We start from the raw sequence: 15,991 nt of genomic DNA on the forward strand, positions 1-15,991 counted from the left end.
CCTGGAGCGGGATGGACGCGGTCGCTGCCCCCGGTGCTCTGCCTCGGCCCTCCCCGGGGACGACATGACGGCTCCGGCCCGGGACACGCGGCTCCTCCGGCGGCTCGGGCCGCGCGTCGTGCCCGGGGAGGAGGCTGTGCGCTCGGCCGTGCGCGCGGCGGCGGCGGCGGGGCGGTACGCGGCGGTGGCGGCGCTGTGCGCGCTCTGCTACGGGAACTCGGTGCGCGGGGAACTGGTCCATGACGACGTGTGGGCCATCGTCAACAACCCGGACGTGCGGCCCGGGGCCGGACTCGGGGCCGTGTTCAGGAACGACTTCTGGGGCAAACGGATGAACGACAACACGAGCCACAAGTCCTACAGACCGTTCTGCATCCTGTCCTTCAGGTGGGACTGACCCGGACTGAACCGGGACTAACCCGGGACTAACCTGGGACTAACCCAGGACTAAACCAGAGACTGAACCAGGTCTACACCAGGTCTAAACCAGGACTGAACCAGGTCTAAACCAGGACTAAACCAAGACTAAACTGGAACTGAATCAGGACTAAACCAGGACTCAACCAGATCTAAACCACAGACTGAACTAGGGACTAAACCAGGTCTTACCCGGGACTAACCCAGAAACTGAACCAGGACTAACTCGGACTAACCCGGATTGACCTGGGACTAAACCAGAACTAAACAAGGAATGAAGCAGGATTTAACCAGGACTAAAACAAGATTACAACACGTCTAAACCAGGTCTGAACCAGGTCTAAACCAGGACTGAACCAGGTCTGAACCAGGACTGAACCAGGACTAAAACAGGTCTGAACCAGGTCTGAACCAGGTCTGAACCCTGTGACTGTTGGATCAGGTCCTGGGGCTCTTCAGTCTCTTCAGCCTGGAGAAAGAAATACTCTTTAGAATCGCTCTGGAATTTGGGCCTTGCCCTGATTTTTATGAAATTCGTGACAACGTTAAGTCACGAATTTCAGACTCATTATCGATACTAAAGAACAGACTTGATACTCGATACCCGATACTGATTCTGATCCCACGGTGAAAATAAAACCCTCTTTTTTTAGACAATCTCCTGTAATTTTCCACACTAAACCAGGTCTAAACCAGGTCTAAACCAGGTCTAAACCAGGTCTAAACCAGGTCTAAACCAGGACTAAACCAGGTCCATGTGTGTATTTTAGTCTCTGTTTTATTCTTGTTCTGGTCCAGGTCCAGGTCGTTCTAAACTCATTCAGGAAAGATTTTTAGTATCGATATCTGCAAAAAAAATGAGGATGTAGTTTCGTTTTTAGTTTCAGTATCGATGAGTTCTTCATTGATTTGGGACACAACGACTATATATATATATATATATATATATATATATATATATATATATATATATATATATATATATATAAATGGACATAGCTAACTTATGTTATTAGGTTATTTTTTCAGACCAAGAGTTTCATATCTGACAGTTTCGACTGCTCTTCATCGACTTCTCGTCCTCGTCGGAGTCTTCATCGGAGTCCTCGTCGGAGTCCTCGTCGGAGTCTTCGTCGGAGTCTTCGTCGGAGTCTTCGTCGGAGTCTTCGTCGGAGTCTTCGTCGGAGTCCTCGTCGGAGTCCTCGTCGGAGTCCTCGTCGGAGTCTTCGTCGGAGTCTCGTCGGAGTCCTCGTCGGAGTCCTCGTCGGAGTCCTCGTCGGAGTCTTCGTCGGAGTCTTCGTCGGAGTCTTCGTCGGAGTCCGTCGTCGTAGGAGTCCTCGTAGGAGTCCTCGTCGGAGTCTTCGTCGGAGTCTTCGGAGTCTCGTCGGAGTCGGAGTCTTCGTCGGAGTCCTCGGAGTCCTCGTAGTCGGAGTCCTCGTCGGAGTCTTCGTCGGAGTCTCGTCGGAGTCCTCGTAGGAGTCTCGTCGGAGTCTTCGTCGGAGTCTTCGTAGGAGTCTTCGTAGGAGTCTTCGTCGGAGTCTTCGTCGGAGTCTTCGTCGGAGTCCTCGTCGGACCTCGTCGGAGTCTCGTCGGAGTCTTTCGTCGGAGTCTTCGTCGGAGTCTTTCGTCGGAGTCTCGGAGTCTTCGTCGGAGTCTTCGTCGGAGTCTTCGTCGGAGTCTTCGTCGGAGTCTTCGTCGGAGTCTTCGTCGGAGTCTTCGTCGGAGTCTTCGTCGGAGTCTTCGTCGGAGTCTTCGTCGGAGTCTTTGTCGGAGTCTTCGTCGGAGTCTCGTGATGTTTCTGTCTCGCTCAGTTGGTTTTGTCTCTGTCTTCCTCTCGGTGAAGTCAGGACGACACTGCCACCTGCAGTCCTGGTGGCAACATGACGAGGGGCTTTTTTACTCTCACACACCTGGAAACTCTGAAGACTGACTCTGAGGAAGACTCTGAGAGAAGACTCTGAGACTCTGAAGACTCTGAGGAAGACTCTGACTCTGAGGAGACTCTGAGGAGACTCTGAGGAAGACTCTGAGGAGACTCTGAGGAAGACTCTGAGGGAGACTCTGAAGGAGACTCTGAGGAGACTCTGAGGGAGACTCTGAAGGAGACTCTGAGGAGACTCTGAGGAAGACTCTGAGACTCTGAAGACTCTGAGGGAGACTCTGAAGGAAGACTCTGAGGAAGACTCTGAGGAGACTCTGAGGAGACTCTGAGGAAGACTCTGAGGAGACTCTGAGGGAGACTCTGAGGGAGACTCTGAGGGAGACTCTGAGGAGACTCTGAGGAGACTCTGAGGAGGGAGACTCTGACTCTGAGGAAGACTCTGAGACTCTGAGGGAGACTCTGAGGAAGACTCTGAGGAAGACTCTGAGGAGGAGACTCTGAGGAGACTCTGAGGAGACTCTGAGACTCTGAAGACTCTGAGGGAGACTCTGAGGGAGACTCTGAGGAAGACTCTGAGGGAGACTCTGAGGGAGACTCTGAGGAGACTCTGAGGGAGACTCTGAGGAAGACTCTGAGGGAAGACTCTGGGAAGACTCTGGAGACTCTGAGGAGACTCTGAGAAGGAAGACTCTGAGGAGACTCTGAGGAGACTCTGAGGGAGACTCTGAGAGGAGACTCTGAGACTCTGAGGGAAGACTCTGAGGGAGACTCTGAGGAAGACTCTGAGGGAGACTCTGAGGGAGGAGACTCTGAGGGAGACTCTGAGGGAGACTCTGAGGAAGACTCTGAGGGAGACTCTGAGAGACTCTGAGAGACTCTGAGGAAGACTCTGAGGGAGACTCTGAGACTCTGAGGAGACTCTGAGGGAGACTCTGAGGGAAGACTCTGAGGAAGACTCTGAGGAAGACTCTGAGGGAGACTCTGAGGGAGACTCTGAGGGAGACTCTGAAGAAGACTCTGAGGAAGCCTCTGAAGGAGACTCTGAGGAAGACTCTGAAGAAGACTCTGAGGAAGACTCTGAGGGAGACTCTGAGGGAGACTGAAGAAGACTCTGAGGGAGACTCTGAAGGAGACTCTGAAGGAGACTCTGAGGAAGACTCTGAAGAAGACTCTGAGGAAGACTCTGAAGGAGACTCTGAGGAAGACTCTGAAGAAGACTCTGGAGAAGACTCTGAGGGAGACTCTGAGGGAGACTGAAGAAGACTCTGAGGGAGACTGAAGAAGACTCTGAGGGAGACTCTGAAGGAGACTCTGAAGGAGACTCTGAGGAAGACTCTGAAGAAGACTCTGAGGAAGACACTGAGGAAGACTCTGAGGGAGACTCTGAGGAAGACGCTGAGGGAGACTCTGAAGGAGACGCTGAGGAAGACTCTGAGGGAGACTCTGAGGGAGACTCTGAGGAAGACTCTGAAGAAGACTCTGAGGAGACTCTGAGAAGACTCTGAGGGAGACTGAAGAAGACTCTGAGGAAGACTCTGAGGAAGACTCTGAGGGAGACTCTGAAGACTCTGAGGGAGACTCTGAGGAAGACTCTGAGGAAGACTCTGAAGAAGACTCTGAAGAAGAGCGCAGGGAGCAGAACAAACTGTCAGGAAAAAAACAAACTCTTGGTCTGAAAAAAGGAACCTAAAAACAAATTATTGGAAGACCAAACGACTCTCGTGTTTTTTGTTTTTTTGTTTGGTTTTTTTCGCTATTTTGTCTGTTAAAAAATCCTCTTCATAATTTAGAATCTGCCTCCAAATTCACTCCTGTAAACCGTAATCGGAGTTTAATCTGAGTGAAGCTGAACGCTGTGGAGACGTCACGCTCACTTAGAACACGTTTTTTTTGTTTGTTTGTTTTTAAACTGGGTCTGTGTTTGGAACGTGGCAGTTAAAGGGTCAGATGTGTCCGTTTTGTACACAGTCCATGAGGCGAGCGTCGGGAGGGAGGCTCCCCGGCTCAGATCGGATCAGAGGAAGGAGCCGGAGCCAAACTATTCTTCAGACTCTGGAGAGGAAACTTCAGACGCACGAACGCTCGACCCGTCACGACTTCAACCCCAACCTAACGAGAAAAAAAAAAAAAAAAGAGAAAGAGAAAAAGAAAGAACGAGAACGAGCGGTGGGACTTTTGTTAGAATCAAAACTGACTCAAAACTGACTCCTTTGGGCTTTAAATCATTTTCTAATCTTGATCTGACCTCGAAAACAGAGCTGGACTTGGGTTTTGTTTCACTCACATGTTTGAGAAACTCTTTATTCTCCGTCTGTTTACGTGTTCCACCTGGTGATGTCATGAAGTGGTAGATTTCACGTTCTCGGCTCCTTTTTCTCGTCAGTTCAGTCGAGGTCGGTGAAGACATTCCACACTGACTGAAACGATCCACGTGAGTCTAGTGAAGGTGTGTGGAGTTTAAAAAACGCAGAGGAGCACTTCATGACATCACGAGGTGGAACAGAGTCGCGGGGTTTGGGAGTTAAACGTGTGAATGAAACAAAAACAAAAAAAACACAACGATGATCAGAACAGATCAGAAAACTGTGGAATTATTCTTCTGTGGGGTATTAATGTCTGCTCCTGTCTGCTCCTGTCTGCTCCTGTCTGCTCCTGTCTGCTCCTGTCTGCTCCTGTGAATCTTCTGGCTCCTCTGGCTCCTCCACTGTCTCCTGTGGCTCCGCTGTCTCCTCTGGCTCCTCCTGTGGCTCCTCTGGCTCCTCCTGCGGCTTCTCCTGCGGCTCCTCCTGTGGCTCCTCCTGTGGCTCCTCTGGCTCCTCCTGTGGCTCCTCCGGCTCCTCCTCTGTCTCCTCCTGTGGCTTCCTGTGGCTCCTCTGTCTCCTGTGGCTCCTCCTGTGGCTTCTGTGGCTCCTCTGTCTCCTGTGGCTCCTCTGTCTCCTCCTGTGTTTCCTCATGTGGCTCCTCTTTCTCCTTCTCTGTCTCCTCCTCTGGCTCCTCTGTCTCCTGTGGCTCCTCTGGCTCCTCCTCTGTCTCCTCCTGTGCCTTCTGTGGCTCCTCTGTCTCCTGTGGCTCCTCTGTCTTCTCCTGTTGTTTCCTCCTGTGGCTCCTCCTCTGGTTCCTCCCGTGGCTTTGTCTTCTGTGGCTCCTCTGGCTCCTCCTGCGGCTCCTCTGTCTCCTCCTGTGGCTCCTCCGCTGGATCCTTTGTCTCCTGTGGCTCCTCTGTCTCCTCCTGTGTTTCCTCCTGTGGCTCTTCTGGCTCCTCTGTCTCCTCCTCTGACTCCTTTGACTCCTCCTGTGACTCCTCTGTCTCCTCCCGTGGCTCCTGTGGCTCCTCTGTCTCCTCCTTGTCTCCTCCCGTGGCTCTTCTGGCTCCCGTGGCTCCCGTCGTGTCTCTCAGGTTGAACATCTGGCTCTTTGGGATGGCTCCTCTGTACTTCCACCTGGTGAACGTGTGTCTTCACGCGCTGGTCTCCTGCCTCCTGCTGGTCACGTGTCGCCGCTGCGTTTTCTCCGACGACGGCGCGGCTCTGCTGGCGGCGCTGCTGTTCGCCGCGCACCCCGTCCACACCGAGGCCGTGAGTCTCCTCCTCCTCTTCATCCTCCTCATCCTCTTCCTCCTTCAGAGTAAAAAGCGGAGTGTTAAAATCGACTCTCACAGAATCAACTTTAACATTTTCTCAGTGTCTCAAAGTTCCTGTTTAACCTCGAATCCAGAGTTATATTAATGTTTTGAGAGTAAACGGATAACACTTTGTAGAGTTATCCTGATTTAACTAAACAAGACACAGAGGGGTTTTATTTTTACAGTTTATTTGAGTTAATTTAAGATGAAATTATGAATAAAACTGGTTCAAACTGGTCTAGGAGGGGTCAAATCAACATTAGATAAAGTTGAATTAACACTGGAGGAAGTTGAATTAACACTAGATGAAGTTGAATTAACACTGAGGTAAAGTTAAATTAACACTAGTAGAAGTTGAATTAACACTGAGGAAAGTTGAATTAACACTAAAGGAAAAGTTGAATTAACACTAGAGAAAGTTGAATTAACACTAGAGAAAAGTTGAATTAACACTAAGGAAAGTTGAATTAACACTAGAGAAAGTTGAATTAACACTAGAGAAAGTTGAATTAACACTAGAGAAAGTTGAATTAACACTAGATAAAGTTGAATTAACACTAAAGGAAAGTTGAATTAACACTAGAGAAAGTTGAATTAACACTAAGGAAAGTTGAATTAACACTAGAGAAAGTTGAATTAACACTAAGGAAAGTTGAATTAACACTGAGGGAAGTTGAATTCACTTCAACCATATCAACTCTGCCAAATAACTCCAACTTGAACCCACATTTAACACATTTAAAATGACATGTTTTGTGTTAAAAACAACTCTGAAATATTTTGCCCTGAAATTTTAACCCTCCAGTTTTTGCCGTGTTTCCAACTGACGTGTTCATGCCAAACATCAGAGTGTTCGGGAACAGAAAAGTTGTTTCTTGACGGGAACCAACTAAAACTCAGTTGTTTTTTCCAACGAGAAACGTAAAAATAACTTGACGATACGATATCACAATATTTCAATAGTCTCAATAATATCGTGAGCCGGCACAATGTCGAATAGCGAAGTTTTTTAAGTTATAGTGCAGCGATGTAGCTCCAAAACCAGAGGGAACTACAAAGACCATGATCCTTTGCTCCGTTTCACTGCCAAATACATGAAGAAACATCTTGGACTTTGACAAAAACAAAGTCTCGTCAGGACGTTTTTAAAAGGAAAAAGTCACATTCACATTTTGTTCGAATTTCACTCCACAAAATATCCCAATAAATATCGAACCGTGAGATGCACATCGTGAAAATATCGTATCGATTTGCTGAAGTTTGAACGCGGCTCGTTTACCGTAAGATCTTTGGTTCTCCGTGGAACTGGTGCAGGAACCGACACCGTTCTGATCTGAAAACAGTTTGTGTGACTTTAGTGTGATGTTTGTGTGTCGTTTGTGTGACGTTCGTGTGTCGTTTGTGTGTCGTTTGTGTGTTCGTGTGTGTGTCGTTCGTGTGTGACGTTCGTGTGTCGTTCGTGTGTCGTTCGTTGTCGTCGGTCGTGTGTGTTTGTGTGTTCGTTTGTGTGTCGTTTTGTGTGTCGTTTGTGTGATGTTTGTGTGTCGTTCGTGTGTGTTCGTGTGTCGTTCGTGTGTGTCGTTCGTGTGTCGTGTGTGTGTTCGTGTGTGTCGTTTGTGTGTCGTTGTGTGTGTGTGTCGTTTGTGTGTGTGTTTTGTGTGTGTCGTTTGTGTGATGTTTGTGTGTCGTTTGTGTGACGTTTGTGTGACGTTTGTGTGTCGTTTGTGTGTTGTGTCGTTCGTGTGACGTTCGTGTGACGTTGTGTGTGTCGTTTGTTTGTGTGTCGTTTTGTGTGTCGTTTGTGTTCGTTTGTGTCGTTTGTGTGATGTTTGTGTGTCGTTTGTTGTGTTCGTTGTGACGTTTGTGTGTCGTTTGTGTGATGTTTGTGTGTCGTTTGTGTGTCGTTTGTGTGACGTTTGTGATGTTTGTGTGTCGTTCGTGTGTCGTTTGTGTGTCGTTTGTGTGTCGTTTGTGTGACGTTTGTGTGACGTTTTTGTGATGTTTGTGTGTCGTTCGTGTGTGTCGTTCGTGTGACGTTCGTGTGATGTTTGTGTGTCGTTTGTGTGATGTTTGTGTGTCGTTTTGTGTGACGTTTTTGTGATGTTTGTGTGTGTCGTTTGTGGATGTTCGTGTGACGTTCGTTCTTGTGTCGTTTGTGTGATGTTTGTGTGTCGTTTGTGTGTCGTTTGTGTGTCGTTTGTGTGATGTTTGTGTGTCGTTCGTGTGTCGTTTGTGTGTCGTTTGTGTGACGTTTGTGTGATGTTTGTGTGTCGTTTGTGTGATGTTCGTGTGACGTTCGTGTGTCGTTTGTGTGATGTTTGTGTGATCGTTTGTGTGTCGTTTGTGTGACGTTTGTGTGATGTTTGTGTGTCGTTTCGTGTGTCGTTTGTGTGTCGTTTGTGTGACGTTTGTGTGTCGTTTGTGTGATGTTTGTGTGTCGTTTGTGTGTCGTTTGTGTGTCGTTTGTGTGATGTTTGTGTGTCGTTTGTGTGACGTTTGTGTGTCGTTTGTGTGTCGTTTGTGTGACGTTTGTGTGATGTTTGTGTGTCGTTTGTGTGATGTTCGTGTGACGTTCGTGTGTCGTTTGTGTGATGTTTGTGTGTCGTTTGTGTGTCGTTGTGTGTGTGTTGTGTGTGTGACGTTTGTGTGATGTTGTGTGTCGTTTGTGTGTTTGTGTGTCGTTTGTGTGACGTTCGTGTGTCGTTTGTGTGTCGTTTGTGTGTCGTTCGTGTGTCGTTCGTGTGTGACGTTCTGTGTGACGTTTGTGTGTCGTTTGTGTGATGTTTTGTGTGTCGTTTGTGTGTCGTTTGTGTGTCGTTTGTGTGATGTTTGTGTGTCGTTTGTGTGATGTTTGTGTGTCGTGTTGTGTGTGATGTTCGTGTGTGACGTTCGTGTGTCGTTTGTGTGATGTTTGTGTGTCGTGTTTGTGTGTCGTTTTGTGTGATGTTGTGTGTCGTTCGTGTGTCGTTTGTTGTGTTGTGTGACGTTCGTGTGTCGTTTGTGTGTCGTTCGTGTGATGTTTGTGTGTTGTTTGTGTGATTGTTTGTGTGTCGTTTGTGTGTCGTGTGTGTGTCTGTGTCGTTTTGTGTGATGTTTTGTGTGTCGTTTGTGTGACGTTTGTGTGATGTTTGTGTGTCGTTCGTGTGTCGTTCGTGTGATGTTTGTGTGTCGTTTGTGTGACGTTTGTGTGATGTTCGTGTGACGTTCGTGTGTCGTTTGTGTGATGTGTTTGTGTGTCGTTTGTGTGACGTTTGTGTTGTTTGTGTGTGTCGTTTGTGTGTGACGTTTGTGTGATGTTTGTGTGTCGTTCGTGTGTCGTTTGTGTGTCGTTTGTGTGACGTTTGTGTGATTCGTGTGTCGTTTGTGTGTCGTTTGTGTGTCGTTTGTGTGATGTTTGTGTGTCGTTTGTGTGATGTTTGTGTGTCGTTTGTGTGATGTTTGTGTGTCGTTTGTGTGACGTTTGTGTGACGTTTGTGTGTCGTTTGTGTGACGTTTGTGTGTCGTTTGTGTGTCGTTTGTGTGATGTTTGTGTGACGTTTGTGTGACGTTTGTGTGTCGTTCGTGTGTCGTTTGTGTGATGTTTGTGTGTCGTTTGTGTGACGTTTGTGTGATGTTTGTGTGTCGTTTGTGTTCGTTTTGTGACGTTTGTGTGTTGTGTCGTTTGTGTCGTTTGTGTGTCGTTTGTGTGACGTTTGTGTGACGTTTGTGTGTCGTTTGTGTGTCGTTTGTGTGATGTTTGTGTGTCGTTTGTGTGATGTTTGTGTGTCGTTTGTGTGACTTTAGTGTCGGATCTTCTCCTGATGTTATTTGATCCAGACTCATGAAACTCGACACCAGAGCAGAGCAGCTGTTTCCTCTCCTCCCTCCTCCTCTCTCTCTTTTTCTCTCCTCCTTCTCTGTGTCTGTCTCTCTCCTCTCTCTCTCTCTTCCCTCTCTGTCTCTCTCATCAATCTTCTCTTCTTCTTTCTTCTCTCTCCCTTTTTCTCTCCTCCTTCTCTGCGTCTCTGTCTCTCTCTTTCTGTCCTTCTCTCTCTCTCATCTCCTCTTCTCCTCTCCCCCTTCTCTCTCTCTTTCTCTCTTCCCTCTCACTCTCTCCTCCTTCCTTCTCTCTCTTCCTCCCTCTCTGTGTCTCTCTCTCTCCTCCCTCCTTTCATGTCTCTCCTTCTCTGTGTGTCTTTCTCTCTGATCTCCTGTTTCTTTCTGAATTGGCTCCTTCTCCCTCCCTCCCTCTCTCTCTCTCTCCTTCTCGTCTCTCTCTCTTTTCTTTCTGTTCTGTCGTTCTTGGCTCTCGTCTCTGTCGCACATACGGGCGCAGACCAGGGCCCAGGCGAGTCTGAGAGGAGCCTGTGTGCCATCTGTGCCCGCGGGGGGACGAGGGGGGCAGGAGGGGGGGCGTGCCCGGGGGGGAGGGGGGCGAGGGGGGGGGGGGGACGAGGGGGGGCAGGAGGGGGGCGTGCCCGCGGGGGGACGAGGGGGGGCAGGAGGGGGGCGTGGTCTGGCTGACAGTCACCAGCGTCAGATCTGTGGGATTAAAAATGAAAACAACAACAAAACCTCTTCATATTATTACAGCCGTGGTAATAAAAGTCCGGAGCCGGAGATGCAGTTTAGGTGATTTATTTAATATAAATGGACAAGCTCGAGAAAAGGGAAGTGACCGGAAAAAAAAGCACAAACAACGACAGGACAATATCGAACTGTAAAAACACAAAAACCCCAAATTACAAAAAACGGACAGAAACTTTAATGATTTAAAAACTATTTAAATTGTTGCTACCTGTGTCGTATTCAGTGTTGGGAAGTTTACTTTTAAAACGTAATCCCCTACAGATTACAGATTACATCCCCCAAAATGTAGTTTGTAATGTAATCTGAATACTTTGGATTACTTGATTTGCTGTAGAGAAGCAAAGACGAGGAAACTGTAACATAAGATGTTTTGTCTGATAAAAGAAAATAAAAAGTCCAGATTTACTTAACCAAATTAAAAATATTATTGATAGAAGAAGAGGAAACACGGTCCTGTTTGAGACCTGGTTTAGACCTGGTTTAGACCTAGTCCTGGTTTAGTCCTGGTTTAATCCTGGTTTAGACCTGGTTTAGAGTCCAGCAATGAGTGGAATTACCCAAAAAAAGAAAAAAAAAGGGATATAGCCCAAAATGTGAAAACAGGTGTAATCCATTTATTTCAACCAAGTAACTGTAATCCAATTACCACTCACTGAAACAGTAACTGTAACTGAATACAGTTACTCATCATTTGTACTCTGATTACTCTGGTACATGTAATCTGTTACTCCCCCACACTGGTCGTAATCCACACACAGCTCCCTGTAGCACCGTTCAGTTTTTGTTTTAAAACAGCAACAATTCAGAAATGATCAAAACATAAACTCAAGCTGCAGTTTGACTTAAAAAAGTGTTTGTGTTTTAAACCTGTAGCTCCGCCCTCTTCACTCGCCAAGAGATGATGGAATTACACGTATTTATTGCTCTGAATAAATCAAATTGGATTCATTAAACGTCTGTTACTGTCAGTGTTGGGGAGTAACAGATTACATGTACCAGAGTAATCAGAGTACAAATGATGAGTAACTGTATTCAGTTACAGTTACTGTTTCAGTGAGTGGTAATTGGATTACAGTTACTTTGTTGAAATAAATGGATTACATTGTGGGATTTTGCCGTTTTCACATTTTTTGACCAGGACTAAACCAGGACTAAACCAGGACTAAACCAGGACTAAAACCAGGACTAAAACCAGGACTAAACCAGGACTAAACCAGGACTAAAAAAATGACACTAACAATAGGGTGGACGTAATTGAAGGCAGCAGTGTCTCATATAAAAATCATTTCTTTATCAATAATATTTTTAATCTTCTTAAGGAAAGACTGGACTTTTTATTTTCTTTTAGCACATAAAACTTCTTATGTTAAGGATTTCCTCGTCTTTGTTTCTCTACATTAAAACAAAAGTCTGTTCATGGAGACTTGGGCTCAACAGACAATTTGAAGAACAAACATGAATTTTCAGGATGTGGTCGGTACATTCATGTAGTTTTAAAAAGCATCACAATATCATGTAATCCAAAGTATTCAGATTACATTACTCACTTTAAGTAATTTAATGGATTATATTACAAACTACATTTTGGTGAATGTAATCTGTAATCTGTAGGGGATTACATTTTAAAAGTAAATCTGTTTACTGTTCTGTTCTGCCCCAGTGGATAAACAACATTTCTGTTTTGAGTTGATCTGTTTTGTCCTCTCTGAGCTTCCTTAGCCGCCATGTTGTTCTAGAATTTTCAAAAGTTTTTGTTAAATGTTTAATTCGTGTAAAGTTTTGTCTTTTGACCCCATGAAAATATCTGTGTGTAAGTCTTGTAAAGTCATAACATGTTCACTCACTCTGTGTTGCACTTTAACGTATTTTATAGTTTAAAATTCCCGCGAAAATATAAAATGCTAATAGCGTTAGCATCTCTATGGAAATTTCCATTAACGTTAGCATGATGCTAATCGTTTTATGAAGTCCAGCTCATGTTGTTATTTTTATGCTGATATTGAATTATTAAACTGCTCTACATTGTGTTATGTAGCTCTACTTGTTCTTTGTTCGTTTAAATGTGAAAACATAATCGTAATATGCTTTTTTTTTTTTTTTTTTTTTTTGGATGTCGTAGTTTTGCAATCAATTCGTTCTTAAACATGAGTAGTTTATGTTTTATAGACGTGTATTCCTCGTCTAAGGCTCCTGCTCTTTTATTTACTGTGTTTTTTGGGATTATACGTCGCTCTGGAATACAAGTCACACCAGCCAAAAAAATGAGTAATGAAGGAAAAAAAAGACATATATAAGTGGCACTTTTTAGGTGAAATGTATTTTATAAAATGAGAGATCAGGAGCCGACATTTCCTGTGTAAAGTCAAATTGTAGTAAAAACAACAGAAGAGAAGAACAACAGACTGTTAACGTCACATATGAACAGTTCTTCAGATAAACTAGAACAGAAACAACAGAACAAGTTGAACAAACTCTCCGTCTCAGGTTGAACCTTTGTCCTTCTGTTTTTTACGAGCAAAACTCAAACTAAACAACACGTCCCTGTGCAAACACTTTCACTTTCACTGCGTTTAAAGTTGCGCCTCTGAGACACACACACACACACACACACACACACACACACACAACACTATACACACACTGTGAAGTTTAGTTGTTTTGTGAAGTTCAGATTGTGTTTTTATTTGTGTGTTTGTGTTTCCTGGTGTGATTCTTGTTTTGTTGTTTTGTTTGTTTTCAGGTTTCTGGGGTTGTTGGTCGCGCTGACGTTTTGGCCGCGCTGCTCTTCCTCCTCTCCTTCCTCTGCTACACCAGGTCAGCTCCTCCTCATCCTCCTCTTCCCTCTCTCTCCTCTTTCCTCCTCCTCCTCCTCTTTCTCTGTCTTTCTCTCTCTCTGTTACAGGAGCGTGGAGGACAGAGTCTCTCTCTTCTCCTCTCACTTCTCTCATCCCTCTCTCTCCCTCCTCCTCTGATATGACAGCGTTTCTCTCTCTCCTCCTCTAATCTCTCTCTCTCTCTCTCTTTCTTTTTTTTGCAGGAGCGTGGACAGTGTCTCTCTCCATCTCTGTCCCTGTCCTCCTCTCATCCCTCTCTCTCTGTCTGTTGCAGGAGCGTGGAAGTGGCAGTCTCTCTCTCTCCTCCTCTCATCCCTCTTTCTCTCTCTCTCTCTCTCTGTCTGTTACAGGAGCGTGGAGGAGGAACAGTGTCTCTCTCTTTCTCACACTCTCTCTCTCCTCTCATCCCTCTCTTTCTTTCTTTTTGCAGGAGCGTGGACAGTGTCTTTCTATCTCTCTCTCTGTCCCTGTCCTCCTCTCATCCCTCTCTCTCTCTCTCTGTTTGTTTCAGGAGTGTGGAGGAGGACAGCGTGTCTCTCTCTCCGTCTCCGTCCTCCTCTCATCCTCTCTCTCTCTCTCTCTCTCTGTTTGTTTCAGGAGCGTGGAGGAGGACAGCGTGTCTCTCTCTCCGTCTCCGTCCTCCTCTCATCCCTCTCTCCTCTCTCTCTCTCTCTGTCCGTCGCAGGAGCGTGGAGGAGGACAGCGTGTCTCTCTCTCCGTCCTCGTCCTCCTCTCATCCCTCTCTCTCTCTCTCTCTCTGTTTTCAGGAGCGTGGAGGAGGACAGCGTGTCTCTCTCTCCGTCCTCGTCCTCCTCTCATCCCTCTCTCTCTCTCTCTCTGTCTGTTTCAGGAGCGTGGAGGAGGACAGCGTGTCTCTCTCTCTCCGTCCCTGTCCTCCTCTCATCCCTCTCTCTCTCTCTCTCTCTCTGTTCAGGAGCGTGGGGAGGACAGCGTGTTCTCTCTCGTCTCCGTCCTCCTCTCATCCCTCTCTCTCTCTCTCTCTCTGTTTGTTTCAGGAGCGTGGAGGAGGACAGCGTGTCTCTCTCTCCGTCCTCGTCCTCCTCTCATTCCTCTCTTCTCTCTCTGTTTGTTCAGGAGCGGGAGGAGGACAGCGTGTCTCTCTCTCCGTCTCGTTCCTCCTCTCATCTCTCTCTCTCTCTCTGTTTTGTTCAAGGAGCGTGGAGGAGGACAGCGTGTCTCTCTCTCGTCTCCGTCTCGTCCGCTCTCATCCTCTCTCTCTCTCTCTCTGGTTTGTTGCAGGAGCGTGGAGGAGGAAACTCTCTCTCCCTCTCTCTCTCTTCTCTCTGTTTTTTCAGGAGCGTGGAGGAGGACACGTGTCTCTCTCTCTCAGCCTCTTCTCCGTCTTCTCTCCTGTCTCCTCTCTCTCTCTGTCTGTTCAGGAAGCGTGGAGGAGGACAGCGTGTCTCTCTCTCCTCCCGTCCCCTCTCTCATCCCTCTCTCTCTCTCTCTGTTTTCAGGAGCGTGGAGAGGACAGCGTGTCTCTCTCTCCGTCCTCGTCCTCCTCTCATCCCTCTCCTCTCTCTCTCTGTTTGTTTCAGGAGCGTGGAGGAGACAGCGGTGGTTCTCTCTCTCCGTCCTCGTCCTCCTCTCATCCCCTCTCTCTCTCTCTCTGTTTGTTTCAGGAGCGTGGAGGAGGACAGCGTGTCTCTCTCTCCGTCCCGTCCTCCTCTCATCCTCTCTCTCTCTCTCTCTCTGTTTGTTGCAGGAGCGTGGAGGAGGACAGCGTGTCTCTCTCTTCACCTCTCATCTCCTCTCTCTCTCTCTGTCTCCTGTTTGTTTCTCAGGAGCGTCAGGAGGAGGACAGCTCTCTCTCTCCGTCTCTCCTCTCATCTCTCTCTCTCTCTGTTTGTTCAGGAGCGTTCTGTGTCTCTCTCCTCCGCTCCTCTCATCCTCTCTCTCTCCTCCTTCTCTCTCTCTCTCTCTCCGTGTCTCTCTGAGGAGCGTGGAGGACAGCGTGTCTCTCTCTCCGTCCCGCTCCTCTCTAGGAGGAGGACAGCGTGTCTCTCTCTTCGTCTCCGTCCTCGTCCTCCGCCGTGTGTCTGGTCGTCTCCCTGGCTCTGGGGACGTGTGCGATGTTGGTGAAGGAGACGGGGGTGACGGTGTTCGGCGTGTGTTTGCTCTACGACGCTCTGCTCGTCTCTCGCAGGCCTCTGCTCTCGTGAGTCCCGCTGTCACTCACGCGCGAAACACCACCTCGTGACGTCACCGGGTGGAACAGGGCGTTTTGTCTGGAGATGGAGACGGACGAATAATAAAGATTTTACTCAAACATGTGACTGAAACAAAACACAGATCAGATGAAAAAATGCATAGCAAACTCGTTGGCCGATGGTCCAAATACTATTTTAAACAAAATAACGTTTCGGCAAAAAAAGCCTTCATCAAATTTTTCTTGTCTTGGACCACAAGCACACAAATGGTGCCAGCCCAGGTTTACCCACTCAATGAAAGGTCAAAAAACATGAGTTCAGCCCATTCTACAACAAGAAACAAAGTTTACATAAAAACATTTTTAAAATACAGAAACAAAACACAACTCACTTCCTCTTTGTAAAATCAAGTCCCAAAATGTTTAGTTTAATTTCACTCAAGTCAAATCTAAAATTTCATGTAATTGTTTATTCCTGTAGTAAATGTCCAGTGTCC

At 46.9% G+C, this 15,991-nt stretch overlaps 1 protein-coding gene across 1 annotated transcript in view; it reads left to right on the forward strand.

Annotated features, from left to right (window-relative positions):
• tmtc1 (transmembrane O-mannosyltransferase targeting cadherins 1) overlaps positions 1–15,991 on the forward strand; it is a 38,630-nt gene continuing 22,639 nt past the window's right edge. Inside the window, exons 1-5 of the mRNA XM_055155267.1 lie at positions 1–387; positions 5,697–5,874; positions 13,231–13,304; positions 13,836–13,863; positions 15,358–15,503. Of these exons, the coding sequence (XP_055011242.1) occupies positions 65–387; positions 5,697–5,874; positions 13,231–13,304; positions 13,836–13,863; positions 15,358–15,503 (749 nt within the window). The 5' untranslated portion in view covers positions 1–64. The remainder of the gene's footprint in view (positions 388–5,696; positions 5,875–13,230; positions 13,305–13,835; positions 13,864–15,357; positions 15,504–15,991) is intronic.

This window comes from Boleophthalmus pectinirostris, unplaced genomic scaffold (assembly GCF_026225935.1).
Source record: "Boleophthalmus pectinirostris isolate CB_2022bp ecotype Guang Dong unplaced genomic scaffold, ASM2622593v1 HiC_scaffold_2, whole genome shotgun sequence".
Classification (NCBI taxonomy): Eukaryota; Metazoa; Chordata; class Actinopteri; order Gobiiformes; family Gobiidae; genus Boleophthalmus; species Boleophthalmus pectinirostris.